General features: G+C 57.5%; 1 protein-coding gene across 1 annotated transcript; it reads left to right on the top strand.

Moving 5' to 3' along the window:
- Positions 1 to 1764: 1764 nt before the first annotated feature.
- Positions 1765 to 21292, top strand: HCN3 (hyperpolarization activated cyclic nucleotide gated potassium channel 3). Its single transcript, XM_077841249.1, has 8 exons — positions 1765 to 2168; positions 14434 to 14863; positions 15086 to 15247; positions 16566 to 16784; positions 17192 to 17338; positions 17459 to 17699; positions 19360 to 19524; positions 20148 to 21292. Exons 1-8 carry the CDS (start codon positions 1765 to 1767, stop codon positions 21290 to 21292), a joined length of 2913 nt encoding a protein of 970 aa, XP_077697375.1.
- Positions 21293 to 27403: the final 6111 nt, after the last annotated feature.

Below are 27403 nucleotides of genomic sequence, written 5' to 3'. Positions count from 1 at the left end.
GCCTGGCCTCTCCTGCGTTACAAGTGCGGCTTGTGCTGTACCTGTAAGCCAGGCTCCAGGGGGTCAGAAGAGGAGTCCCCCCCTTCCCGGACCAGTCAGCCGTGGAGCTCAGATGTGTTACTGGTGGGGCCGTGCACATCTGTGTGGGGCCACGGACGGGCTGGCCAGGATCAGGAGCTTTAGGGGAACAGAGACCTAGAATTTTTTTCTGTTGTAAAGTGGGATGGCAGCCTGCAAAAGGCGAAGAAATAGGGTCTGAAATGATGGGGTCTAAATTAGCAGTTACCACTCAAGAGAGAGAGATCTTGGAGTCATTGTGGGTAGTTCTCCGAAAACATCCACTTAGTGTGCAGAGGCTGTCCAAAAGCAAACAGAATGTTCGGAACGATTCGGAAATGGATAGATAATAAGACACCAAATATCATCATGGCGCTATATAAATCCTTGGTACCCCACACCTTGAACATGGCCTGCGGGGCTAGTTGCCCCCTCCCACAAAAGATACATTAGAATTGGAAAAGGTGCAGAGAAGGGCAACAAAAATGATCAGGGGGATGGAATAGCTTCTGTATGAGCAGAGATTAAATCTGGGACTGGTTCATCTTGGAAAAGAGCCAACTAAGGGGGATATGACAGAGGGTGGGGAAAGTGAAGAGGGAAGTGTTATTTACCCCTTCACCTAACACAAGAACCAGGGGTCACCCAATGAAATTAACAGGCAGCAGGTTTGAAACAAACCTAAGGAAGTACTTCACACAATGCACCTGTGGAACTCATTGCCAGGGGATGTTCTTCAGGCCAAAAGTACAACTGGGTTCAGAAAAGACTGGACAAGTTCATGGGGACAGATCCATCAGTGTTTCTTACCCAAGATGAGCGGGGACCCAACCCCATGCTCTGGATGTCCCTAGCCTCTGACTTCAGAAGCTGGGACTGGAGAGGAGGGATGCCCTCTCTGTTCATTCCCTCCGAAGCCTCTGGCACGGGCCACTATAGGCAGGCAGGACACTGGGCTAGATGGACCATTGGTCTGACTTAGTGTGGCCAGTCTTATGGTCTTCTGTCCTAGGCCCAAGGGATGCCTTGGCCTGGGGGTGCAGGGAGGGACTGGGTTGGGGGGCAGGGCTCAGCCAAGCTTTCCCCTCCCCAGAATTGCAATAGGTGCTTTCACTGGGGTGTTTCAAGGACAAGGGATGGAAAGAGGTTTGTTTCTCACAGAAGGAAGCTGAGAGTCCCCTTCACGGAAAGTGCCCCCGGCGGGGGCTGGGCACCGCCCCCACACCGCCCAGCAGGGGCGGGGCCCCACTCGGCACCTCCCCCCCCGCTGCAGTCTCCGGGCTCCCGTCAGGGGGCAGCACGGGCCTTGCCGAGCCCCGGCTCGCCGCTGGCTGGGCCGAGCCGCCGCTGCCTGCCCGCGCTCCGGAGGATGGAGCTGCGGCTCCCCGAGCCCAGCTGACGTCTCCCCGCCTGGGCGTGTGCAACAGGCTCGCTCTGCCCCGCCGGCACCTGCCCTGGGGCGGCCATGGGGGAGCAGCGGCCGGCGGCCCCCGCGGCCCGCGGCTGAGCCCGGCTGCGGGGCAGGGAGCGGAGCGCCCCCCTCGGGGATCCCCGCGCCCCCGGCAGCATCCCCCGCCGCGCCCCCGAGCTGCGGCCGCCTCCCACCCGCCGGCTCTGGCTGCGGCCAGCATGTGCCCAGGGGAGCCGGGCCGGGCGCCCGGGCAAGGGCGTTTGAAGGGAACCTGAGCAGGGCGCTTCCCCGGCAGGATGGAGGCAGCGCCGGGCACGGAGCCCCGGGACGGGGCGCGCAGGGCGCCGGGCGCCGACCCGCGGGACAAGCCCCTGGTGCTGGACGGGGAGGCCCCCGGGCGCCCCGAGGGTAGCGCGGGCTCTGGGCCAGGCCAGCCGCCCCGCGCAGTAACCCCCGCGGAGGCGCCCGCCTCGCAGCCCGCGGCCGGCAAGGCGGAGGCGGCGGAGCAGATCCTGGCGGACGCCGAGGACCCCGCCGCGCTGGCCGGCACCTTCGTGCAGCGCCAGCTCGGGGCCATGCTGCAGCCCGCGGTCAACAAGTTCTCGCTGCGCATGTTTGGCAGCCACAAGGCGGTGGAGCTGGAGCAGCAGCGGGTGAAATCGGCCGGGTTCTGGATCATCCATCCCTACAGCGACTTCCGGTGAGAGGGGCCCCGGCACCTGCTAAGGACCACCTGCTAGCCGGCCACCCCTGACCCCATCCTCCCTAGCCAGCCGCCCAGTCTGGCCCTACCCAGCCACCCCTTCAGCGACTTCAGGTGAGAGGGGCCCTTGCCCCTCCTGACCCCAGCCAAGCCCCGGTCCTCCAGCTGATACACAGGGCGGTCAGGTTGCATGCATCCCTGCCCATCCCCGTGCAAGGCTGTCTGCCCAGCTCCCCCACCATGTCCTCCCTTCTGCCAGCCTGGGGCTGGCGCTGTCCTGGGTGCTGACTGTGAGGCTGCAGGCTAAGCCTGGCCTTCCCCTGCTGGAGTGGGCCCTGCTCAGCCCCGGGGGTGGGTCCCGGTGGCTCATAGATTGAGGTCTCAGCGGAGTGAGGAGGCTGCAGTCTGTCCTCCCTTTCCCCCATGGCCCATACCCTCTGCTCCTCCAGCGGTTGCTCCCTTGCGCCATGAGCATCCGTCTTCTGTTTGTGCTGGTGCTCTGGGGCCTGCAGCCCCGGTCCCATTTTGCGGGGGAGGTGATGTGGGGCTAACCCAGATGCCAGGGTCCTCTCACCAGGCTGGGTGAGCCCTACAGCGCCGGTAGGAGGCTAGGGGGTGACATCCCAGGGATGGCTGGGCAGTGAGCTAGGGCGGGGTGGGGGGGAAGGCTCTGTTCCCCAGGAAACCTGGAGGGGCCCTTCCTCAGCAGCTTGTGCTATTCCTACAAGCCAGGCACCAGGGTCCCTCCTCCCCAGACCAGTCAGGAAGCTCAGTCTTGTCACCAGGGTCCCTCTACCTCCAGGTGGGAGCAGGGCAGCAGCTGTAGGGGAGCTGTAGGGGAGTTGGGGACTAAGAACTGACAGGACACAAATCCAATGCCGTTCGCTTTGCTGTGCAGGAAGTTTCTATTTCCAAGTCCTCACTATCATGAGCCTTCCCTGCACCCAGACTCACCAGCATCACTGGGCCACTGGGTTTTACCCCAAGGAGGCCACACCTAGAGTGGTCCCTCTGTTATTCTTGGGAACCCCTTTCAGGCAGGCCCGGTGTGACCCTGGGAGGCCAGCTGATCACCAGAATCAGAAACTCCCCTGCTGCCCAGAATTCACCCCCTGCCCCTTCTCCTTGGAAGGATTCCTGTCCCTGACTTTCCAGGGACGGGCTCTGTCCACCACATGGTTAGTCCTCCCCTCTTGCACTACTCTCCGATAAGGCAGGGGCTAAAAGTAACATGCAGAGAGGCCAGGGGACTGACCGGGATGTGCTTCTGCTGCCCAGCAATCGTTCTGCTTTAGCATTTTCCAACCCTATAGAATCCCAGGCTAATTCCTCTGGCCGCAGGACATAGGGTATCCCACGCTCAGCCCTTGGGAGTGACTCAAACCCTCCTACTCCTGCAGTCCTAAGTGTTCCAGCAATCTCTCCCATAGCTCACTCATGCATCCATCTGAGCCTGGCAGTGCTTCGTGTATGGACAGGGCAGAGCTTCTAGGTAGCTGGGCCGAACCGACCTCACTCACCGGGCACCTGTGCACCCCCAACAGAGGAAGACTGATCCTTCTGTCTGCCTCTGAGTAGCCCTTCTCTCTTGCCAGTGGACTAGGAGCTGTTTTTAATTTGTGAATGTACTGAGGAGTCGCACCACATCCAAGGAGATTAACTCTCGTCCCAGCTCTAGCAGAAGGGGCGCCTGCAGAGCCCTCCCTCATCAGGAATGGCTCTGGCTGTGCAGGCTGGTGGTGGAGATGTGCTGGGAAGGGCAATGTGACCATTTAGTGCAGGGTGTGTGGCAAGAAGGTAGGCCTTGTGATGGCAGGTCCAGGCACACCATGTCCCTGGGATCTCCAGGGTGTTACTGGGATGTCTACGTGGTGAGAAGGAATTGGATGTCACAGCGTTGTTGAGTCACATAGGATGGACTTTCTCTATGGGGGATGAAGATGCAAGACGTTAATTTCTAGTGGAAAATTATGCCACGGTCACTGTGACCCAGCACAAGACTAGCACCTGAGTCCCGTTGTAAAACTGAAAGTAGCCTGCTCACATGTAGGTGTAACCAGGGGTCCCCCTGCAGAGCCAGGCAATGCCCGGAGGCCCTGATTCTCAGTGATGCTAAGGATCCTTTACACTGCTCCAGCAGAATGCGAAGGGCCATACAGCAGCCATGTGTTACATCTGCACCCCTGTAAGGGCCTCAGCGTAAGTGAGAAGGCCCCACGTTTACAAGCTGCAGCTTCTGTGAAGTCATGTTCCCTGCAGCTCTGCCTGGTGAAGGTGACGGGGTGACATGCAGAGGGGCTGGTAGGTAGCTGTCCAGGTTGGATTACGCTGTTGTTGTTTATTATCTGCATTATGGTAGCAGCTGAGACCAATCGAGATCATGGCCTCATTGTGCTGGGCGCTACCTGACACAGAATAAAAGACGGGCTTTGCCCTAAAGAGCTTACAAGGTAAATCTGAGACAAGAGGCTCCAGGTGGGTTTGGGCAGTCAGCAGGAGGGGACTGGGAGAGGAAGGACAAGGTTAGCTTGGTGAGCTTGTGTATGGCATTTGTCAGGGGCCAATGAGCTGGGGCAGATGACATTAACCGCTCCATAGCCAGAGTCCTTCGGGGCTGGCACTCCTAGCAAAGTACTAATCAGAGGAAAGCTCTTGACTGCAGCTGGAAAGTCCCCAGAGTCGTGGCTTGGAAAGGGTTAACCCAGCGTACAGCGTGGCCCCCAGAGAGGCATTAGTGACCAGCGCTAATCCTCAGCTTCTGACTGTTGGTTTCTCCTGTTAGGGAAATTTGGGGCCCCACCACTGTTAGCTCTCCAAAGCCTCTTTCTCCCTGCAGGAGGCTGGACTGTCCGTGAACTGAGTTGGCACCTGACTGTGCACCCCAGATACCGGGGGAGCTCTCTGGCTCTGACTTTAATTTGTTCCTTTAAACTATTCTTGGCTACAGCGCCAGAGACACCTCACGTCCATATGGACACTGGTCATGAGGGCTGGGTACAGTTCTACTGGTCACAGGGAGAGCGGGAGTGTGAGCTGGCTAGGTTACAGCAGAGAGAGGAGGAAAAGAGCCACATGGGGCTGGGAGGAAGGAGCAAAACTGCCCTTGATTTCTTCCTGTGAATGATTGTGGACTCCTCCATTACTCAGGGCCTGTCATGAGGGTCCAGATCTGCGTGGTGGAGAGGGGAAGGGGGATGTGTGTACCTGTGATGGGGTGTCAGAGTATGTTTGTCGCACTCTGTGGGCCTGTCTGAGCCTGGCTCCCTCTCTGTGTAGCTTGCCAGAGGATGTTGTGAAGGCCAAGACTATAACAGGGTTCAAAAAAAGAACTAGATCAGTTCATGGAGGATCAGTCCCTCAATGGCTGTTAGCCAGGATGGGCAGGGATGGGCTCCCTAGCCTCTGTTTGCCAGAAGCTGGGAATGAGCGACAGCGGATGGATCACTTGGTGATTCCTTGTTCTGTTCGTTTCCTCTGGGGCACCTGGCACTGGCCACTGTCAGAAGATAGGACACTGGGCTAGATGGACCCTTGGTCTGACCCAGTCTGGCCGTTCTTATGTTGTGCTTGTGCAGAGCGCTGGGTTGTGTGTTTTTTCCCTGGCATGTGCAGGTGGAGTCCTTGGCATGGTCAAACCCTCCAGAGCAATCGTCTGTGCCAATTGCTGGTCTACCAGCCAGGTTCAGCAGGTGGAATCCAAGCCCGTTGGTTTCAGGATGGTCCCCCCTGCATGGGGCGCACAGGCCCAGTCGCTGGTGTCCTTGTCTTCCAAGTCTCTGCTGCCAGGCAAGGGCTTTTCTGAAGTTCTGGTCCTTGGTTTTTGAGCAGAGCCCTTCCCTCCACCATGAGCATCATGTGACACTTACACTGGGCCCTTGGCTGGAGTTCTCTTGAGCAGGAAGCATTGTTCCCTCAGACGGTTGGGAGATGGGCCCTGCCCTGCGTTAGAGGCTGGGGCAGGCTGCGGTATGGGGTATGGGAGAGACTGACGAGGTTAGGAGTGTTTGGTTAGAGAGGGGCTGGATAAGGTGGTGGCAGCAAAGCAAGAGTTTTACAACACAATGGATGTGATGCTGCATGTCAGCCAGGCCCCTCCCTATCTCCGTGTAGCACAAGAGCAAAGGACCAGGCAATGAAACTCAAAGGCAGCAAACTCCAAATTGATCCAAGGAAATATTTTTCATGCAGTATGTGATTAACCCATGGAGCTCACTGACACAAGAGCTCACTGAGGTTTAGCAAGATTAAAAAAGGTCAGACATTTCTGTGGAGAATGAGAACATCCACAGCCCCACTTGAGTGTGTTTAGAGAGAGAATTTTAGGGTGTAATCCAACCTCTAAAAGAGTCTATTATGGGGGTTCTTCCCCCTTCCTTTGAAGGATCTGGCCACTGTCAGAGAGAAGAGTGGGGTGGATGGGTCTTCTGGCGGTGTCTCTGGGGGATTAATCTCTCTCTCCACTTCCCTCCTGGTGTCTGTCTCAGGGAGGAGCTAGTTTGGGTTTCTTTTCTTTCCCCCGTTCTGAATGTGGCGTTGACGTAGGACACGGTTGCCCCACGGAGAAATCTCCTCCATACCTGAGAGGCAGCCATTGTGTGGGATGAAATTACACAGCCAGCTACTCTCGGGCGTTCAGGTGGGGGAGCCAGAGCATGTCAGGACAGAGGCAGAAGAGAGATGTGCGAGGGGCACTGGCGAAGGGCTCTGCCAGCGGAGGGGTGAAGCTCTCTCACTGTGTTAGCCCCTGGCTACTGGCCAGTCTTGTTCTGCACCTCCCCCGAGGCTAGGGTGTTGACAGAACCTTCCAGAACCAGCAGTGTTCTCAGCGCATTCCCCGTCTCGCAGTGGGGACCCCCCCACCAGCACACGGCCCAAGAGCTGAATAAAAGCAATAGTGGGGGGATGCTTGTCCCGCTGGAGACCAGCCCAATGGGGGCAGGACGTGGCTGGAGGGAGCTGGAGTCCCAGCCACATTGACAGGGGCTACCTGCGAGATGGTTTCTGTCATGGACTCCCTGGCTTTCCAGGGAATAAAGGGCTTTGGGGAGGCATGCAGGTGGCAGCAGCCAGGAACTGAAATGAATAAACTAGCAGCAGAGGTCGAAGGCCACACTCAGGGGCAGGGCTCTGCCTGCCTGGGGCAGAGGGTTTAGAACCTGTCCTTCTGTACTCATACCACTTGCTGCTTGTTCCTCCTCAATAAAAGACTTGCTCGAACCAAAGGTCCCTTTAGATCCTCTCAGAGCCTTTGCCTGGATCCCAGCCATATTCCGAGCCTGGCTCTGGAACTGCGAATGCGGCACTCCTGCTTGGTCGATTGGTGCTGTGGTGGCACCTAAAGACCATAACCAAGATCATGGCCCCATTGTGCCAGGTGCTGCCCAGACACAACATGAGAGACTGTCCCTGCCCCAGAGCCCCTGCAATCTGAATGGACCCGACACACGGGCTGAGAAGAGAAACAGAGGCCCTGACCAAAGCCACCCTGCAGATCAGTGGCAGAGCTGGGGTCTCCTGAGGCCCAGCGCGGTACCCAGAAGTCTCTTCTCTGCTGATGCTGGCCTTTCCCCTCAGTGGCTCAGAGCTCCACCTGAGAGATTCACTGGAAGAGGCAGCATCTTCTTATACCTGGTTTTAAATATTTTTTGTAAGGGCTGAAGCCAAGGCCCTGGGGAAGGTCAGGGCAGGAACCCATTAAGCCAGGCCGGCCCCCTGTGGAGGTCACAGCCTGCAAAGCCTGATGCATCCATGTGCCTGCAGAGGCCTGGATTCTAGTCTCTTCCCCAGAGCAGCTTGGCTTTGCAGAGTAAATTCATCTGGCACCGGCGCCACCTCTCCAAGGTGAGTTAGTGGGGCTGTAGCACATGGTGGGAGGTGAGTCCAGCAGGGGAAAAACCAGGCTGAGAATTGCAAGAACCTCCCATCTCCAAAATCCAGAGCACAGCCCAAGATGCCCAGGCACAAAATTGGTGCTATAGGAGATACAGGGTCTCCCCTCTGCCCAGCGCAGAGCACGCCCTGCAGCATCAACTGCCAGAATGCTAACCACTCCCTCTGGCACCCGAGGAGCACCGTGCCCAGGCCTGGGTGGGACGCAGCAAGGGGTGTCACTCTCCCGACTAGTGCGGCTCTTTGGCCCTGTGGCTTGTGCCGCTTCCTCTCACCCATCTCCTGGGCAGCGGGTTGCCCTCTGGCACGGGGAGGGCGCTGGCTGCAGACACCCCTCAGCCCAACAGAGGGACGGCAGGAAGGTGCATCTCCTGTAGCCCCCATCTCTGCCTGCATGGCCACACTGTGCTCAGTACCCCAGCCTCTTCATGGCTCTGACCATGAGGCAGGCTTTGGGAACCCACACTCACCCTGACCCAGAGGGTGCTGCAGGGCCCCCCTTCCTGGCCCCGGAGCCCTGCCCCTCCCATCCTACTTGTGTAACTAGAGAACTTATTCTAAACCCTGTAAGCCCCTGTGGGCAGTAATAAGGATAAGCCCCTGCCCCCCATCAATGCTCAGGGGCACTCTGGAGGGCCAGAGCCAGAATTCCCGGGGAGGAAAGAACCTGGGACCCCCTGTGCTTGGCCACTTGTGCCTGGGCACTTCAGCAAAAGCAAATTGCCCTGAAGCGCAGAAGCGGAATCCAGTGGGGACTCTTTTATCCTCCCCCTCCCTCCACCCTACCCCCAGCTACACCCACGGGCTACACCCTCGAGCTCCCTCCTGGAAGTTAGGGCTGGCACAATAGGCGCACGGGGTGCTAGGGAAGAGGGAATTTTGATCCTTGAGCTTCAACCCCATGATCCCAGACAGAAAGGGACAGAATCCATCATCTGAGCTCCAACCCCAGCTCTGACACCGCTTCCCTGGGTGCAAGTCCCATCCCCCCTCTGGGCTCAATCTGCCCATCCATGACCCTGATCCGCCTGCCTGGTGGGTGCCTGAGGTGCCAGGAGCGAAGGTTTGCACGGGGACGCTGGGAGGTGTAATCTCTTTACTCCTTGCTGTTGGGTAAAGCACCACCAGGGAGGGTCTCCGTACCCTGCCTCTTCATCCACGGGAGGGATCTCCTCTCCCCGGGCTGCCAGGACTCAGCCTGACACCCTCCCCAGGGGGAAGAGTTGGTTTCCACAGGGGCTCTCCATAAGGCCCCCACTCTCGATAGCCTAGGCATCATCTTTGAACCCGAGCTCTCCTCTTCCTCCTTCACCGTCAGAACTGGCCATCACCATCTCAGCAACACTTCCTGGGGCCTTGCCTCCCCCTTCCTGGACTCCTCCCCCCAGCCTTCAGCCCCTTTCACGGAGACTATTGCAACTCTCTTCTGCCAGGCTCTCCAAGCTCCTGTGGAGCTTTATCCTGTGGAGATAAAGAGCAGGGCAAGACGCCAGGTGGAGAGGGAGGCCAGCCCCCACGATGGGGTGGTGGGGGTGGTGGAGGATACATACTCCTTGTGGAGTTACTGAATGAAAGGGAAACTGAGGCAGGGTGCTACAGAGCCACCCAAGGCCATCAGATGCACTTGGCAGGTAACCAGTGCTGTTACAGAGCCCCTCAGACGCTGGGTCTCTGTTCTCTTCTCACCAAGCTTTGGCTGTCTTGTGCCTTCATGGATCTCCCCACTGTTGGGGCAAGAACTTCCCCCTCCACAGCTTGTACCACCAGGCTCAGCCACCCTATCCCTTGCTGCCTCAGCAGCTCCTCGGCTCCTTTCATAGCCATCTGGAGCCTTCTCTCTCTCCTTCCCTGCCACTGTGCTAATTCCTCTCCCCTTGGGATCTCGGGCTGGGTGCAGACTCAGCCCCTCTGTGCTCTGGTTGTTTGCGGGCACAAAGGTTGGGATTAGAGCTGTCTGGCCTGGCGTGTTGTGTCGCCCCCACAGATGGCTGGCGAGCTGCAGCTTGGAATGACAAGCTGCTCTCAGCCCTCCCAGGTGGAGAGACAAATGGGGAGAAGTGTGTGTCCGTGTCCATGCATGCACATCCGGTCTCTATATCTGTTTGGGGCATGGGCAGAGGGAGGAGGGTATGTGTCCGTGTCCATGCATGCACATCCGGTCTCTGTATCTGTTTGGGGCATGGGCAGAGGGAGGAGGGTGTGTGTCCGTGTCCATGCATGCACATCCGGTCTCTGTATCTGTTTGGGGCATGGGCAGAGGGAGGAGGGTGTGTGTCCGTGTCCATGCATGCACATCCGGTCTCTATATCTGTTTGGGGCATGGGCAGAGGGAGGAGGGTGTGTGTCCGTGTCCATGCATGCACATCCGGTCTCTGTATCTGTTTGGGGCATGGGCACAGGGAGGAGGGTGTGTGTCCGTGTCCATGCATGCACATCCGGTCTCTATATCTGTTTGGGGCATGGGCAGAGGGAGGAGGGTATGTGTCCGTGTCCATGCATGCACATCCGGTCTCTATATCTGTTTGGGGCATGGGCAGTGGGAGGAGGGTGTGTGTCCGTGTCCATGCATGCACATCCGGTCTCTATATCTGTTTGGGGCATGGGCAGAGGGAGGAGGGTATGTGTCCGTGTCCATGCATGCACATCCGGTCTCTATATCTGTTTGGGGCATGGGCAGAGGGAGGAGGGTGTGTGTCCGTGTCCATGCATGCACATCCGGTCTCTGTATCTGTTTGGGGCATGGGCAGTGGGAGGAGGGTATGTGTCCGTGTCCATGCATGCACATCCGGTCTCTGTATCTGTTTGGGGCATGGGCAGAGGGAGGAGGGTATGTGTCCCTGTCCATGCATGCACATCCGGTCTCTGTATCTGTTTGGGGCATGGGCAGTGGGAGGAGGGTATGTGTCCGTGTCCATGCATGCACATCCGGTCTCTATATCTGTTTGGGGCATGGGCAGAGGGAGGAGGGTATGTGTCCGTGTCCATGCATGCACATCCGGTCTCTATATCTGTTTGGGGCATGGGCAGAGGGAGGAGGGTATGTGTCCGTGTCCATGCGTGCACATCCGGTCTCTATATCTGTTTGGGGCATGGGCAGAGGGAGGAGGGTGTGTGTCCGTGTCCATGCATGCACATCCGGTCTCTGTATCTGTTTGGGGCATGGGCAGTGGGAGGAGGGTATGTGTCCATGTCCATGCATGCACATCCGGTCTCTGTATCTGTTTGGGGCATGGGCAGAGGGAGGAGGGTGTGTGTCCGTGTCCATGCATGCACATCCGGTCTCTATATCTGTTTGGGGCATGGGCAGAGGGAGGAGGGTATGTGTCCGTGTCCATGCATGCACATCCGGTCTCTATATCTGTTTGGGGCATGGGCAGAGGGAGGAGGGTATGTGTCCGTGTCCATGCGTGCACATCCGGTCTCTATATCTGTTTGGGGCATGGGCAGAGGGAGGAGGGTGTGTGTCCGTGTCCATGCATGCACATCCGGTCTCTGTATCTGTTTGGGGCATGGGCAGAGGGAGGAGGGTATGTGTCCGTGTCCATGCATGCACATCCGGTCTCTATATCTGTTTGGGGCATGGGCAGTGGGAGGAGGGTATGTGTCCGTGTCCATGCATGCACATCCGGTCTCTGTATCTGTTTGGGGCATGGGCAGAGGGAGGAGGGTGTGTGTCCGTGTCCATGCATGCACATCCGGTCTCTATATCTGTTTGGGGCATGGGCAGAGGGAGGAGGGTGTGTGTCCGTGTCCATGCGTGCACATCCGGTCTCTGTATCTGTTTGGGGCATGGGCAGTGGGAGGAGGGTATGTGTCCGTGTCCATGCATGCACATCCGGTCTCTGTATCTGTTTGGGGCATGGGCAGTGGGAGGAGGGTGTGTGTCCGTGTCCATGCATGCACATCCGGTCTCTATATCTGTTTGGGGCATGGGCAGAGGGAGGAGGGTGTGTGTCCGTGTCCATGCATGCACATCCGGTCTCTATATCTGTTTGGGGCATGGGCAGAGGGAGGAGGGTGTGTGTCCGTGTCCATGCATGCACATCCGGTCTCTGTATCTGTTTGGGGCATGGGCAGAGGGAGGAGGGTATGTGTCCGTGTCCATGCATGCACATCCGGTCTCTGTATCTGTTTGGGGCATGGGCAGAGGGAGGAGGGTATGTGTCCGTGTCCATGCATGCACATCCGGTCTCTGTATCTGTTTGGGGCATGGGCAGTGGGAGGAGGGTGTGTGTCCGTGTCCATGCATGCACATCCGGTCTCTATATCTGTTTGGGGCATGGGCAGAGGGAGGAGGGTGTGTGTCCGTGTCCATGCATGCACATCCGGTCTCTATATCTGTTTGGGGCATGGGCAGAGGGAGGAGGGTATGTGTCCGTGTCCATGCATGCACATCCGGTCTCTATATCTGTTTGGGGCATGGGCAGTGGGAGGAGGGTGTGTGTCCGTGTCCATGCATGCACATCCGGTCTCTATATCTGTTTGGGGCATGGGCAGAGGGAGGAGGGTATGTGTCCGTGTCCATGCGTGCACATCCGGTCTCTATATCTGTTTGGGGCATGGGCAGTGGGAGGAGGGTGTGTGTCCGTGTCCATGCATGCACATCCGGTCTCTGTATCTGTTTGGGGCATGGGCAGTGGGAGGAGGGTATGTGTCCGTGTCCATGCATGCACATCCGGTCTCTGTATCTGTTTGGGGCATGGGCAGTGGGAGGAGGGTGTGTGTCCGTGTCCATGCATGCACATCCGGTCTCTATATCTGTTTGGGGCATGGGCAGAGGGAGGAGGGTGTGTGTCCGTGTCCATGCATGCACATCCGGTCTCTATATCTGTTTGGGGCATGGGCAGAGGGAGGAGGGTGTGTGTCCGTGTCCATGCATGCACATCCGGTCTCTATATCTGTTTGGGGCATGGGCAGAGGGAGGAGGGTATGTGTCCGTGTCCATGCATGCACATCCGGTCTCTATATCTGTTTGGGGCATGGGCAGTGGGAGGAGGGTATGTGTCCGTGTCCATGCATGCACATCCGGTCTCTGTATCTGTTTGGGGCATGGGCAGAGGGAGGAGGGTGTGTGTCCGTGTCCATGCATGCACATCCGGTCTCTGTATCTGTTTGGGGCATGGGCAGAGGGAGGAGGGTATGTGTCCGTGTCCATGCATGCACATCCGGTCTCTGTATCTGTTTGGGGCATGGGCAGAGGGAGGAGGGTATGTGTCCGTGTCCATGCATGCACATCCGGTCTCTATATCTGTTTGGGGCATGGGCAGAGGGAGGAGGGTATGTGTCCGTGTCCATGCATGCACATCCGGTCTCTATATCTGTTTGGGGCATGGGCAGTGGGAGGAGGGTGTGTGTCCGTGTCCATGCATGCACATCCGGTCTCTATATCTGTTTGGGGCATGGGCAGAGGGAGGAGGGTGTGTGTCCGTGTCCATGCATGCACATCCGGTCTCTGTATCTGTTTGGGGCATGGGCAGAGGGAGGAGGGTATGTGTCCGTGTCCATGCATGCACATCCGGTCTCTGTATCTGTTTGGGGCATGGGCAGAGGGAGGAGGGTATGTGTCCGTGTCCATGCATGCACATCCGGTCTCTATATCTGTTTGGGGCATGGGCAGTGGGAGGAGGGTATGTGTCCGTGTCCATGCATGCACATCCGGTCTCTATATCTGTTTGGGGCATGGGCAGAGGGAGGAGGGTGTGTGTCCGTGTCCATGCATGCACATCCGGTCTCTGTATCTGTTTGGGGCATGTGCACGTAGTCTTCAGGGGGTTTATAGAGTCCAAGGCCAGAAGGGACCTTGCTGATCAGCAGGTCTGACATCCTGTGTCACGTAGGACATGGGACTTCCCCAAATCGGTTCCTGTTGGATCTACAGCCCATTTTTTTAATTTGAGTATTTCTGGTGATGGAGAATCCCCCACAGCTCTGGGTAAATTGTCCCAATGGTTAATTACTCTCACTCTTAAACGTTTGCACTTTATTTCCAGACTGAATCTGTCTCGTTTCAACTTCCAGCTGTTGGCTCGTGTTAGACTTTTGTCTGCTAGACTGAAGAGCCTGTGATCAAATATCTTGTTCCCCAGGAAGGTACTTACAGACTGTGAGCAAATCACCCCTTAAACTTCTGTCTAAACAGATGGAGCTCTGTCACTGTAAGGCAGGTTTTCATGCCCGTTCATCATTCTCATGGCTCTTCTCTGAACCGTCTCCAGTTTAAACTGATCCAATTTGTCATGCAGGTTTAGCTACTTGAAGGAAGTTTTCATTCTTTCCCTCCCTTTCTCCTTCCCTGGCTCCATTCCCCATCTCCTTTCTCATTCCCCTGCTCCTCTGTCCTCTGCTTCGTGCCCGCTCTCCGTTCCTCCCGCAGGTTTTACTGGGATCTCATCATGCTGCTGCTGATGGTGGGGAACCTGATCATCCTGCCCGTAGGCATCACCTTTTTCAAGGATGAGAACACACCGCCCTGGATTGTCTTCAACGTGCTCTCGGACACCTTCTTCCTGGCTGACCTGGTGTTGAACTTCCGCACGGGCATCGTGGTGGAGGACAACACGGAGATCATCCTGGACCCGCACACCATCAAGATGAAGTACCTGAAGAGCTGGTTCCTGGTCGATTTCATCTCCTCCATACCCGTGGATTACATCTTCCTCATCGTTGACCTGGAGACTCAGGTGGACTCCGACGTCTACAAGACGGCGCGGGCCCTGCGCATTGTGCGCTTCACCAAGATCCTCAGCCTGCTCCGCCTTCTGCGCCTGTCCCGCCTCATCCGCTACATTCACCAGTGGGAGGAGGTGGGACCACCAGGGGAAAAGCGTTTGGGGGTCCCTGCCTGGAGGGATCAAGGGGGGCTTCAGAACCCCTGGCCAGGGGAGGGGCATTTTGTGGACCTGTGGCTGGGAGGGGCTTTGGGGGGGGTTAAGGGGCATTTGGGGGCTCCCTGTCCCCCGCTGCGAGTACCTGGAGAAGAGAGCTGGCTTTTCACAGTCTTTCTCCTGGCTTATCCCCTTGCTCAGATTTTCCACATGACCTACGACCTGGCCAGCGCCGTGGTGCGGATCTTTAACCTCATCGGCATGATGCTGCTGCTGTGCCACTGGGACGGCTGCCTGCAGTTCCTGGTGCCCATGCTGCAGGATTTCCCTGCGGACTGCTGGGTCGCCATCAATCACATGGTGGTGAGCACCCCGCCTGGCTCTTCTGCTCTGAAGCCTGAGATCCCCAGGCTCTCCATGTCTCCCTGAATTTGCTGTCCACTGGGGTGGGGCCGTCGGGCTCCAGCCTGTCCCTTCCTCATGGTCTCTGCTCTCCTCAGCACCTGTCATCCCATTCTGGTTTAAGAGACCCCTGCGGCAGAGTGGTGCCATCCACTGCCTGGTGCTTGTCGTGGGACATAAGGAGCAAATCCTTTACTTTACAAGGCAATTGGTTAAAACCATCCCCCATCCCAGACTGTCGCCACAGAGCTGTATTCCTGTGGGCTCCCGGAGGAGCGGTGCCCAGGAGCAGGCTGGTTGGGGCAAGGGGGGAATCCCTGGCCAGGGCCATGGGCTCTGTGCAGAATCCCAGTCTCCACTGTGGCCATGACACATGCACTGTGTCACTCACTGTTAACAATGAATGTGCTGGAAGGCAGATCCCCTCCCACCTGGCTCAGCGGCCATGGGCTGCATGGGGTCAGTGAGGGCAGAATTTGACCTCCCTGCCCCTGTCCCCAGGCCAGGCTGGCCCTGCAGGGCTAACAGGAGAACTGCCTTTGTGGGGGTTGATCTCCTGAGTGAGAGACTGGGGCAGTTTGCAGAGCCTGGCTGCAGTCTGTGTAACGGGGATCGTGGCGCGTGCATGGGGTCGGGGAGGCTTAGTGTTTATAAAGGGATAGGCAGGTGATAAATAAACCTTATGCTGATGGCTCCAGCCTGGGAGATCTCACGGACCAGACCATCACGCATGTTCCAGGCTGGGAGCATCCCCTGGCACGCACGTTGCTACATGCAGACTCTTACACACACCCATGTGCACACTCTTAACCTGTGCTAATTACCCATGCACACATGTGCTGTCCAGCGGGGGGCTGATGGCGATCCCGGAGTCTGATTGCAGCCCCACTGGCATCAGTCAGACAGGGGAATCTCTCAGTCTGGGATTGTCCCTGCTGCAGCACATCTCTGCCACTAATTAAATCCGACAAACAAGGGAAATCCCTCCCACCAGCTGCCAAGAGACAGCAGGCAGTGGGGGCTCCTGCTGCCTCCCTGGGCGCTGGGCTGGGGGCAAACCTCTGGTCCTTAGATCAGCCCAGAAGCTGCCGCACCCTGGGGAACAGGGCCCTGCCCCGGGGTGTGAGGCCACAGACCTGTTCCCCTGCTGGTTGGGAGTTCACATTTCCCCCACCCTGGGATGGGAGATACAAAGAGGCTGCAAAGTCAAAGAAATGCCTGGCTACAGTGGCAGGAGTTAGCCCGGCTGCAGCCTGCTCAGGTGCCCTCCTGTCTGCAGAATGACTCCTGGGGGAAGCAGTACTCCCATGCCTTGTTTAAGGCCATGAGCCACATGCTCTGCATTGGGTACGGCCAGCAGGCTCCGGAGGGGATGACCGACGTCTGGCTCACCATGCTCAGCATGATTGTGGGTGCCACCTGCTACGCCATGTTCATTGGCCACGCCACTGCCCTGATCCAGTCGCTGGACTCCTCCCGCCGGCAGTACCAGGAGAAGGTGAGTGCACTGGGAGGAGTGAAGCAGGCCCCAAAGCTTAGGCAGGGTGGTAAGGGACAGGCCTTGAGGCAAGCAGGGGAGGTGATGGGCTGGTGCTGTGGGTGCAGGGGAGATCGGGCCTGGGTATGAGCTGGGAATGAACAGATACTTGTGTCACTAAACACTGCCTGACCCATGCCGCTCCTTACCAGCTTCTTCCCTGGTTCTATTACTGTGTCGGCACAGCTGGCCCAGGGCTGCCTGGTTCCAAGCCTTCGGAGGCTGCCTGGCATCACGCTGCACTCTTCACTCTTGCCCTGGGGCTCAGGCCGCAGGCATGGGCCCCCTCCCACCCACCTGTGGAGCCCCTGCCCTTCCCATCTGGGTGTTTCCAGCCCTGGCATGAGTGTTTCTGTCTGTCCCTCCAGTACAAGCAAGTGGAGCAGTACATGTCGTTCCACAAGCTGCCCGGGGACACACGCCAGCGGATCCATGAGTACTATGAGCACCGCTACCAGGGCAAGATGTTCGATGAGGAGAACATCCTGGGGGAGCTGAGTGAGCCTCTCAAAGAGGTAGGGAGTCCTGGAGCCAGGGCCAGCCCCGTTGCCCCCTCTGGGTGGTGATCGCTGGCGGGTTGCTGCTCTCAAAGGGGTATATTGCTTCCAAGTGACCCTCTGCTGCCCTCCTCCCAGGAAATCATCAACTTTAACTGCCGGAACCTGGTGGCCAATATGCCGCTGTTCGCCAACGCCGACCCCAACTTTGTGACGGCTATGCTGACCAAGCTGCGCTTCGAGGTTTTCCAGCCTGGGGACTTCATCATCCGTGAGGGCACCGTGGGCAAGAAGATGTACTTCATCCAGCATGGCGTGGTCAGCATCCTCACCAAGGGCAACAAGGAGACCAAGCTGTCCGACGGCTCCTACTTCGGGGGTGAGGCTGGGCTGGGAGAGGAAGGAAACAGCCATGCAACTCCCCAGATGGGAGGGGGCATCTGTGGCTCAGGGGGCTGGGATGAAGATGTGACGGGATCCACAGGGTGCAGCCTGGAACCGTGGGACCTCTGTGCCCCCTTAACTCTCTCCAGCCTGGGCTGTCTCTCACAATGCCTTGCTAGTGACCAGCAGCGAACCCTTCCAGGTGCTGTGATAACTCAGCACAACTGCATATGGAGCCCCACACCCAGCTAGATTGCATGAATTCTCCCAGAGCCACCTACGAATCAGACAAGGAAAGGCACCAGCCCGTTCCCCCCAGCTGCCAGCACTGTACCTCAGGAATATACTGTCTTGCACTGCTCAAGATGAGCAATGCAGATTTATTAATTGGTTCACCACTTCATCAATGGAAAGTGAACACACACCAACCTTTGCAAACCTGAGCACACACTTCAGGCAAACTCATTGGTAAAGATAAACAGTTAAACAAATCTATGGACTACAAAAGATAGATTTTCAGTGGTATTAAGTGACAGGCAAAATTTCAGAGTTAGTTACCAAAAGAAAAGAAAATATAAGCAGTCTAAACTCTCAACCCTATTAGACTGGGCAACATCTAGATAAAGCAGTTTTTCTCAGCCCATTGGATATTGCAGTTCATAGTACTCAGATTTCACCCTTGAAATCTGGGCCAGTCTCCTCTGTTGGAGTCTTAAGTCTTCTTGTTGCTTGCAGCATAGGTGGGGGAGGAGAAAAGGTGAAGCATGGGCCCCTGTGTCCTGTTTTATACCCTCAGTCCCATGTGCTTGGAGAATACAAGGCCAGGCATGTCTCATGGGCATTGCTGAGGCCCCAGGCAAGGTTGAGCAATTCCCCTGGTGTGGCCTTATGCAGGTGAGTTATTGAATTGTAGCTCCCTGGCTGGACAATGGCTGGTGCTGGTTGTTTGACACCCGGTGTCCTTGCTGTTGTCTCTGAGGGGCTAATATCTGGCTGATTCCCCAATTTACAGCATGTTTTACACCCTACAACACAATTCTCACAACTTAATATGCATTAATGATACACATCTATAGATAGAAAAATGACTTTCACTACATCAGAACCTTTTCCCTGATACCTCTCTCAGCCTGCTTTATATGCAAGATCACAATCAAGTATAAAGGAGGATATGGGGGTGTCACGGAGTCCCCAGGTTCTCTCTCCAGCTCTGGGAAGGCAGTGGGGGTAAGAATGGGGGAGGAGTGGCTGGGAGCCAGGACTCCTGGGTTCTCTCCTCAGCTCTGGGAAGGCAGTGGGGGTAAGAATGGGGGAGGAGCCAGGACTCCTGGGCTCTCTCCCCAGCTCTGCGGGGGAAGGGGAGTGCTGTCTAGTGGTTAGAGCAAGCTGTGGCCATGCCACACAGAACTTCTGGGTTCTGTTTCCAACTCTGTAAGTGGCTGTTGCGTTGCCTGGGATTGGTCCTTTCCGCTCTTCGTGCCTCAGTTTCATTCAGCTCACAAGCTCCTGTAACATAAAAGGCACTAGACAAGGTAACCATCTCCCCTTCTCTGGCTGCCAGAGCAGGGAGTAAAGACGCGGCCTGCGGCAGCTTTAGGGATCAATGCCAGCAGGGAGGTGACCGTAGCCATGATGCTGAGCTCTGTGTCCCACAGAGATCTGCTTGCTGACGCGGGGGAGGCGGACAGCCAGCGTGCGTGCCGACACCTATTGCCGCCTATACTCACTCTCGGTGGATAACTTCAACGAGGTGCTGGAGGAGCACCCCATGATGCGTAGGGCCTTCGAGACCGTGGCCATGGACCGCCTGGACCGCATTGGTGAGGGACCGCCCACCCCAGTGCATGCCAGCCACCCCCGCGAATCTCCTTGCTCCCAAGCAGCTGCTGCCCTGGCACGTACCCCCAACTCCCCGACCGCCTTCCCCTGTCCTTGGGCCCCTAATGTCAGGGACATTTCTTTCCCTGCCTCCTCTGGGGCTGGGCTGGGCAGCCCTGCTCTGGGATTTCCTCCCTCTCCCCAGTAGGAGGTAAGGGGACCTGCTATATGGCATTGCTTTTGTTCACAAGGAGGGTCTATATGTTACCTCCCACACCCCAAGCTCAGCCACCTCTCACTGCCTCCCCCTTGCAGTCCTTACTGGTGAGGGCCGACCTGACTAGCTGCTGGCCCTGGGGGCAAATGGGACCCAAGGGCACCAGGTCTACGCCCTTCTCACATAGCCTTAGAGAGACACTCAGCCAAGAAAATCGCTAGTGTCAGCATAACCCTCTGGTAGGAGCAGGGAGCCAGGACTCCTGGGTTCTATCCCCCGGTCCTCACCCTCCCCATCTGTAAGATGGTGGGGATGCTCCTATCTGCCTGTTTCTCCCATGGTGCCCCTGGCCCTGGGGCACAGCTCAGGCAAGTGTTGGTGACCCTGTGTCTTCTCTCTGCGCCTCAGGTAAGAAGAACTCCATCCTCCTGCGCAAGCGAGCAGAGCACAGCTCAGGGGCCATGAACAATGAGATGATCCAGCAGATCGTCAAGCATGACCGGGATATGGCCCACAACATCCAGGACCTGCAGCAGATGGCGGTGGGCCGGGAGTTGAGTGGCAAGCCGGTGATCTGGGAGCCCCTGGTGCATGCGCCACTGCAAACGGCAGCTGCCACCACCAACGTGGCCATTGCCTTGACTCACCAGCAGAGCCTGCAGGCCCACATCTTCCTGCCACCCTCCTCCATCTCCAGCCCGCTCTCGCCTGAGGCCACCCTGCTCACCAGGCAAGCGCGCAGGTCCCAGCCCAGCCTGGGGGGCTCCCGGCCCTCCTCAGTGAGCTCCCCATCCAGTATACAGCCCCACCTGCAGACGCCTGCAGCCAACTCCCCTTCATCCCCTATGGTCCAGTCCCAGTCGCCTCTGGAAAGCGGGGGGCCGAAGGCCGGACACGTGGGACTGCCACAGCCAAGGCTGGTGCAGAAGGGGGAGCCCCTGGCAATAGCAAAGCAGCCCCTTACGGGCTCCCAACCCCAGCTCTCCAAGTCCCGAGGCACCTCAGTTTCCACGTCACTTCTCCAGCAGCCAGCAGGGGGTCCATCCCCCAGCTCTGAGCAGGTGCTCCCAGCAGGGAGAACTCTCCACTACAGCCTGTCCCGAGCCACCGGCTCCCACATCTCGCTGCTGATGCAGCCGCAGCAGCTGGTGAAGCACAGGAGCATCCAGGGCCTACCTATTGGGAGGCTCACACAGGACGTCCGGCTCCTGTCAGCGTCTCAGCCATCCATCCCCAATAAAGTCACCCAGCAAGCAGACGGGAGCTCCTCCCATCAGGGCAGGAAGTCAGCAGGGAACCTGGCTCACAGGTCATCTCCCTCGGTAGCTGGACTCCTCACCAAGCCACCCCCTGGGGTTCCAGGTCAGCCAGCACACCCGCAGCAGATGCCTTCCGGATCTTTAGTCCAATCCAGCCGGCCCGTGAGTGGAGCGTCCACGCCGCAGTCTCCCGTCTCCACGCCCAGGCATGCGGCAGGCCCCTCCCGCAAGGGCTCCGTGGCGTTCAGCCCTGAGGTGGAAAGTGGGAAGCCCAAACTCCCGTCCAACATGTGAGAGCCCAGCGCTGTAGCCAAGCGTGGGGGAGAGAGAGGAGTGGATTCTCTGGAGAGCTGTGCTCCTGGGGCTGTGTCTGACATGGGGCTGGGGCAGGGAGAAAGGGGGACAGCCTCCCCCAAAGCCCCCACCCAGGGCTGAGGCTGAGTGGGCAAGGAGAGGAGATGGCCAGGGGTGACCACCTACCACAGACACGGACTCTGCTTGAGTCATGTGCCTGGCTGCAGGGCAGGCTCTGCCTTGGGGTCACTCTGGGATACTCCTGACTCCACTGACGACAGGAAGCCTCTTCTGCACCCCACAGCAAGGGGGCAGGGGGGCCATGGGCTGGGCTGAGTCCATCAGTGCTCTCTTCACTTTGCCTCTCCTGGGGACACAAACCTTGCTATGGGGCCCTGCCCCATCCCCTCACTCCACCCCCTCCCAAGGGGCCCAGCCCCTGCCCTGAAGGGCATAGGCCCCACCGCAGTGAGCAGCGTCAGGAAGGCACTCGGGGGCTCCTCCCACTCATGTTTCTCTGTTAGGAAATTCTCCCAGCCCCCAGATGCGTCCCCACAATGGCCCGCTTGAAGCCTTTGCCCTGTAGGGGAGGCAGGGTGAGGGGGATAGGGCCAGAGCCCCAGGATAAGGCCTTTCCCCTCACCCACAGCCGGGAACAGAGTGGGGGAGATGGACCCCATGGAGAGGCCTTTGCACTGGGGGGTCAGAGCGGGAGGAGGTGGGGGGCTGCAAGGTTCCTGAGAGCCTGGAATCCCCCTCACTCCAGCTTCCAAGCCTCTGTACCCACAGTAGGACACCTGGGGCCCCATGGCACTGCCTACCATGGCCAACCCAGGAAGCCAAGATGAATCCATCCAGCACCCTGTGGTCCCAGGCAGCTCCGAGTCCCCAGGACTCCAGGTGTCTCCCCTCTCTCCCTCTTATCCCCAGCTGGTCTAGTCTGAGAGGCCACACAGATCCTCATACATGTGGCCTTTGTCCCCAGAGGCCTGGCAAGTCACTGCTGGTTGTGAACACATCTCAGCTGCCCCATCTCTCCCATAGAGTAACTTTAAACGTGTGAAGCTGAAGCTCATGCGAATTCGTCTAGCCCTAGAGAACCCAGTTCCCTGGGGAAGGGAGGCACGGGGAGCAGGCATGTCTCATCCCCCACCCCTCCGAGCACCTGGTCTTTATAGTCAGATGGTCCCTGTAGAAAGGGGCCGTGGGCCAGGGCTGTCCTGGCTGTAACGGTCTGGGCTGGATTTGAGCTGGTGGGTTCCCTTGACCTCACAGCTCCTGGCCTGCCCTGGGCTCGAGGAGGCTAACTCTGAGGACATAGGCCCAGTGCTGGCTGCCCTGAGGGGCTTGTTCACGGTATCCGTGGGTTGTCAGGAGAAGATTAATCAACTCCCCTCAGTGTAAGGAGCCAGGCCTGGAAATGCAAAAGCTGCATAGAAATGTCCCCAGATCCCCCAGGGCCTATGCTGGGTTGCCAAAGGTGATGTGTGTTCCCATGAGACAGGCTCTGCTGGATGTTCTGGGAGCCCTGGGGCAGCCAGACCCAGGGATCTGACTGAAGGGCCTCCTTGGCTGGGTCTTGTCCCCTCACTGTACTGAGGCAGGGAGCACAGGCTAAGGGTAGGGGCTGTAGTTCAGGGCTCTCAGCATCACACCGAGATGTGCATTTCTCACTGGGTGTATTCTTAGCAGACCAGACTGTTTTCTGCTCCCCTCTTGTGGGAAGGGACTTGGAAAGAGTTTTGCTACCTCTGCTCTTGACTGCTAGCTCCTGCACCCCTGGAGGGTCTTGGAGAGCTGGGCCAGGGGGTTTCTCTCCTCTTACCTTGCAGGCTGGTGCCCCATTGCCTGGGGTTAGTCTGAGTGAGCAGCACTGTCCCAGGGAGTTCAGTGTAAGGGGAAGGGTTGGTCCTCACCCCCTGTCTATGGTCAAGTCTTGCTAAAGACCCACCCCCAGTTTCTGGAAGTCAGTCCAAGATGTTCTTCATCAGCATTAAAGTGACTCCAGGGAGATTGCAAAGGAGATGCTCACACTCCCCCTCCCCATGCCGGTCAGTCACGCCCCAGTCACTGTCTGGATCTCAGCTCGAAGCAATGTTGCTTCCTTCACTTGTAGCCTCCCCATGGGGAGGATTCTGCGTCCCTGTACAGAAGGGTTGGGATTTCCGGGGAGTCTCCCGGCTCAGCCCGAGCTGCCCCTCTCCAGGAACCAGTAGTTAGCAATGTGTGTGCGAGTCGTGGCTCTGCTAAGCAGCTGAATTCTGCTGATGGTGTTCCTTTCGGGTCCAAACGTGTTACTGATTCGGGTTAGAGTAGTGCCCCCCCCCCCCAAACTCTGCTGTGCTGTATAGCTTCTTCTTTCCACTACCAGAGTCAGGAAAATTGTTCCTTGTCATCCCTGCTCTGGGAGCACTGACAGTGTCAGCAATATGAAGCTCAGCCCTGTAGGTACCTGTGCTAGAGGCGATAGACCCAGCCATGGCTAGGCACGGTGTTGGGCTAGGGTTTCTTTTCATAGAATGTTTCTTAAAGGTAAGTTGTTCAGTTCTTCTCTCCATTCGTATTTTGGGATGTTGGGACCAGAGTCTTCACTGCAGGACGAGGAGGGGGAGCTCAGCCCTTGGCGGAGTTCAGTCCAGTGGGAATCACTTGGATGCCTGTATTGCAGGGAGTATTCAGCACTGCCTTCTTCTCATGGACTTGAGTGTCCTTTTCCTCTGTCCCTGCCTCCCCCCTCCACTTGGCCCCGTGTGTCTGTCCCAGCAGCTCCTCTAGAAGGGGCCTGCAGTCAGGTCGCTTAGATTCAAACATTCCAGGATCTTCTTGTTTACACTACGTAATGTAGAGACATTTGTAGCAATTGTGGTAGGATTCCATTGAAAGGAAGAGTGCTGAGGTGTGGGCTGGCCCAGGTGGCAGCTGCAGAGCTGTGGCCCTCCTTCCACAGCGCCTGGACCCTTTCTGGTCTTTCCAGAGAGGAAACCGTGCTCTGTGCGGCTGTGTCACCCTGCGGCTCTTCCCCTGCAGGTTTCCCGTCATTGCTAACCCCGGGCAGCCCTGCTACTGAGCGTGCCAGTGTTCACGGTGCTCTGGGTAACCCCCAGCACAGTACCACTGTGCTGCCCGGCCTTGTTCTAAGCAAGGTTACAAACACGGCAGCTGTGTCTGTTTGTGTCACCCCAAGGAGGTGGGGGAGGGCTAGATGCAGCAGGACATAGCTTCTGCCCTAGAGAGAGGCTGTCACTCCCGCCCATATTAGCAACAGGGGGAATCAGGCTGGGGGAAAGGCCACAGTAGAAGCACCCTGCGTGTGTGTGTGTGTGTGCGTGCACGTGTGTGCGAGTCTAGTCACCAAAGACCATGATCCTTCACTCTTGCACTCACAGCAGTCGATGTACAGAGCTTGTAGTTTTCATATTGCAGAGACTTTAAAAGCGTTTTTCAATTTTCAGTCGTTGTACATAACAGATTTAAATAATAAAGAGTGACTCCAAGCTGGCATCTAACTGCACCTCTGTCAATAAAGCAGCTGCGGCCCAGTGAAATGCTACCCACCCATCACCTGCGGCTGGGGTTAGAAAAGCCCCTAGCCCCTGCTCTTCAGCAGTCACAGCTCTAGATGTCCTCCCGCCCGTGACTTCTTTGGTCATGGTGCCTATTAGTGACAACAGGCCAGAGGGAAGGCAGCCCCCTTGTGCCCTTTGCTCAGGCAATGCCTGTGCAGGCACCTTGGTGCTGGCAGTTCAGAGTCTGCCTTGCTCTCTGGGGCAGTTCAGGGTAATTCTCAAAGCCCTTCAACCCTGATGAAATTGTAATGGTGCCTGGGCTCGTCCAGGGACTGTGATGAAACCGGACAATGCTGCTTCCCAAGACCAATGGCAAAGCAAAATCTAGCTACTGGGAGAGGATTGTAGATGGGGGTGGCGGAAAAATTGTATCCCCCGAGCCCTCATTGGAACCAGGAAGCTGTGCGGCAGAGGGGCAGGCAAGGCCAAAAAGAGAGACCGAGAGAGATGGGGACAGAAGCTGGGCTCTCCCTGAGATTTCAGTGGGGCCTTGATAGGCCAGCACAGTTGTTTTGGACAGGAGGCACTGCAGAGGAGAAGGCTCTCACCACACAGAGAGGAGGCAGCCAATGTTAGCTGAACAGAGGGAGCTGGGGGAAGGGGCAGCTTGACTGGGGTAAGTCTGTGGTGGATTTTTAAAACAAGGATAGCGTACTGAGTCAGCAGTTTGCACTTGGCCCCCCACTTCCATCCTAGGAGCCGAGAGGAGGGTTTGGCTGCATCGTACCCCCACACATACATCACCCACTCCCCAACGGGCAGCAAACACTCCCCCACAGACACAGCAGCAGCAGCTGGGACACCACCACCCCCTGCTTTATTTTGGGATTAGTATTTAATCTTTAGAATCTTTCTTCCATTTATTAACTGGGGGGAGGGAGGGTTGATAGTGCCTGATTGCAGCTTGGACTTTAGGCATTAAGCAGATTAAATCAAGGTCACACAGGGCACAATGGGCTGTTGCTGGGGATCCAGGCACCCCTGCAGCCAACGAACATTTCTGCAGGGAACAGAACCCTCTGCGGCATGTGCAGCATCCAGCCAAAACCCAAGGCAAGCCCCACGGCCCTGCCCTGGGGTATAGATCTGAGCCCATCCACAGGCAGCTGCTGCAGCCTTACAGTATCCCACTAGCCAGTTCAAGATGGGGAAAAGCAGAAGGAGTGACCTCAAAGTAGTGCCCAGCTGAATGCCAATGCTGCACGCTTTCCCCAGCCGTGCCCAGGGCTGCAAGCTTCCCTGCAGCAGTGCCTTGTCAGTCCCCAGTTAGGCTTCTAGCACAGTGTGCTGGCCCCCAGTCATGCCCAGCTGGGACTCCCAGTACTGCCCCTGAGGCACAGCAGTGTCTGTCTACCCCCTGGAGGGGGGAATAGGGCTGGGCAGCAGGTGCCCCTGTGTCCGTCTGTCCCCAGGACATTTACTCACTGGAGGCGCTAGCAGCAGCCCCTCATTGTGCAGGAATTAGGCTCTATGACACAGGAGGAGTTCAGCCCCGATTAGCAGGTTTCTTGTTAATTTGATTATTTCAGATTATGCTGACTCTGAGCATCTTAGACTCTGGGCCTTGGGCTCCCTGCATCCCTGGGTCCCTGTTTGGGAATGCCAGGGGCAGCGCTGCAGCCTACCAGCTGTTTGTGTGGATGATGGTCAGTGGCACTGACAGCCGCCAGGGAGAGGGTCCCCTTGCTGGGGCTGGGAATCCCTCTGGAGCAAGGTGTATGTGAGGCCTGTGCCCCTTAGAGCCCTGGCTCTCACGGGCATGAAGCTCACCCATGCACCTTGCACCAGGGCTCTTCTGCTCCCTCATCCATGAGCCCAAGGAGAGAGGGAGTGCAGGGAGCACCTGCTGGGAGCCCCAGGGCTAGGCCATTGTATAGAAATTGGAACAGGTCCTACCTAGCCTGGCCCCTGAGGCTGGGACAGGGCTGCTCTCCTGGCTTTGCTGCTTCCAGAGGGGGCTTCCACCAGGAGATGACTATGAGTAACCACATCACAGTTAACCCTTTGGGCCCCATAAAAAGGTGGGAAATTACACTGGCCCCCCCTGCACAGACTGGCTTTGTGGGTGCAGGTCCTTAGGGCTCAGCAGAGCAGGGCTCTGTCTAGGCTGTTCTCTTGCATGCACTGAGGCCGGAGGAAGGGAAAAGAGCATTTGCTCAGAAATGTCATTTCTGCCCATATGGTCCGGATGCTGGGAGAGCTCAGATTTACTCACCAGTTCCCCAGTTCCATCTGCCTGGGTGACAGGGTCAGGCACCACAGAGCAGAGCTCAGGCTAATCACAGCCCCTAGACTGCCCAGTGGCTGTGAAGGGAGAGCAGCTCCAGGGGCAGGCCCTGTCTGCCCCAGTCCAGAGAGGAGAGTGGTACAGTCCAGCATGGCCCAAACCCCTGTAGCCCAGAAGAGCGAGCAGCCCAGCTCCCCCTCCTGCAGCGCTCTCCCACAGAGCCTGGCCCTGGGGTGGGCTAGATGCAGCCTCAAGGAGGCTGGGTTTGCAGCGATTAGTAGGGACTCTGTCCCATCAGCTTGTCCCTTGGAAGCCAGG

This window comes from Eretmochelys imbricata, chromosome 24 (assembly GCF_965152235.1).
Source record: "Eretmochelys imbricata isolate rEreImb1 chromosome 24, rEreImb1.hap1, whole genome shotgun sequence".
Classification (NCBI taxonomy): domain Eukaryota; kingdom Metazoa; phylum Chordata; order Testudines; family Cheloniidae; genus Eretmochelys; species Eretmochelys imbricata.
This window is presented reverse-complemented; position numbering and strand designations above follow the sequence as displayed.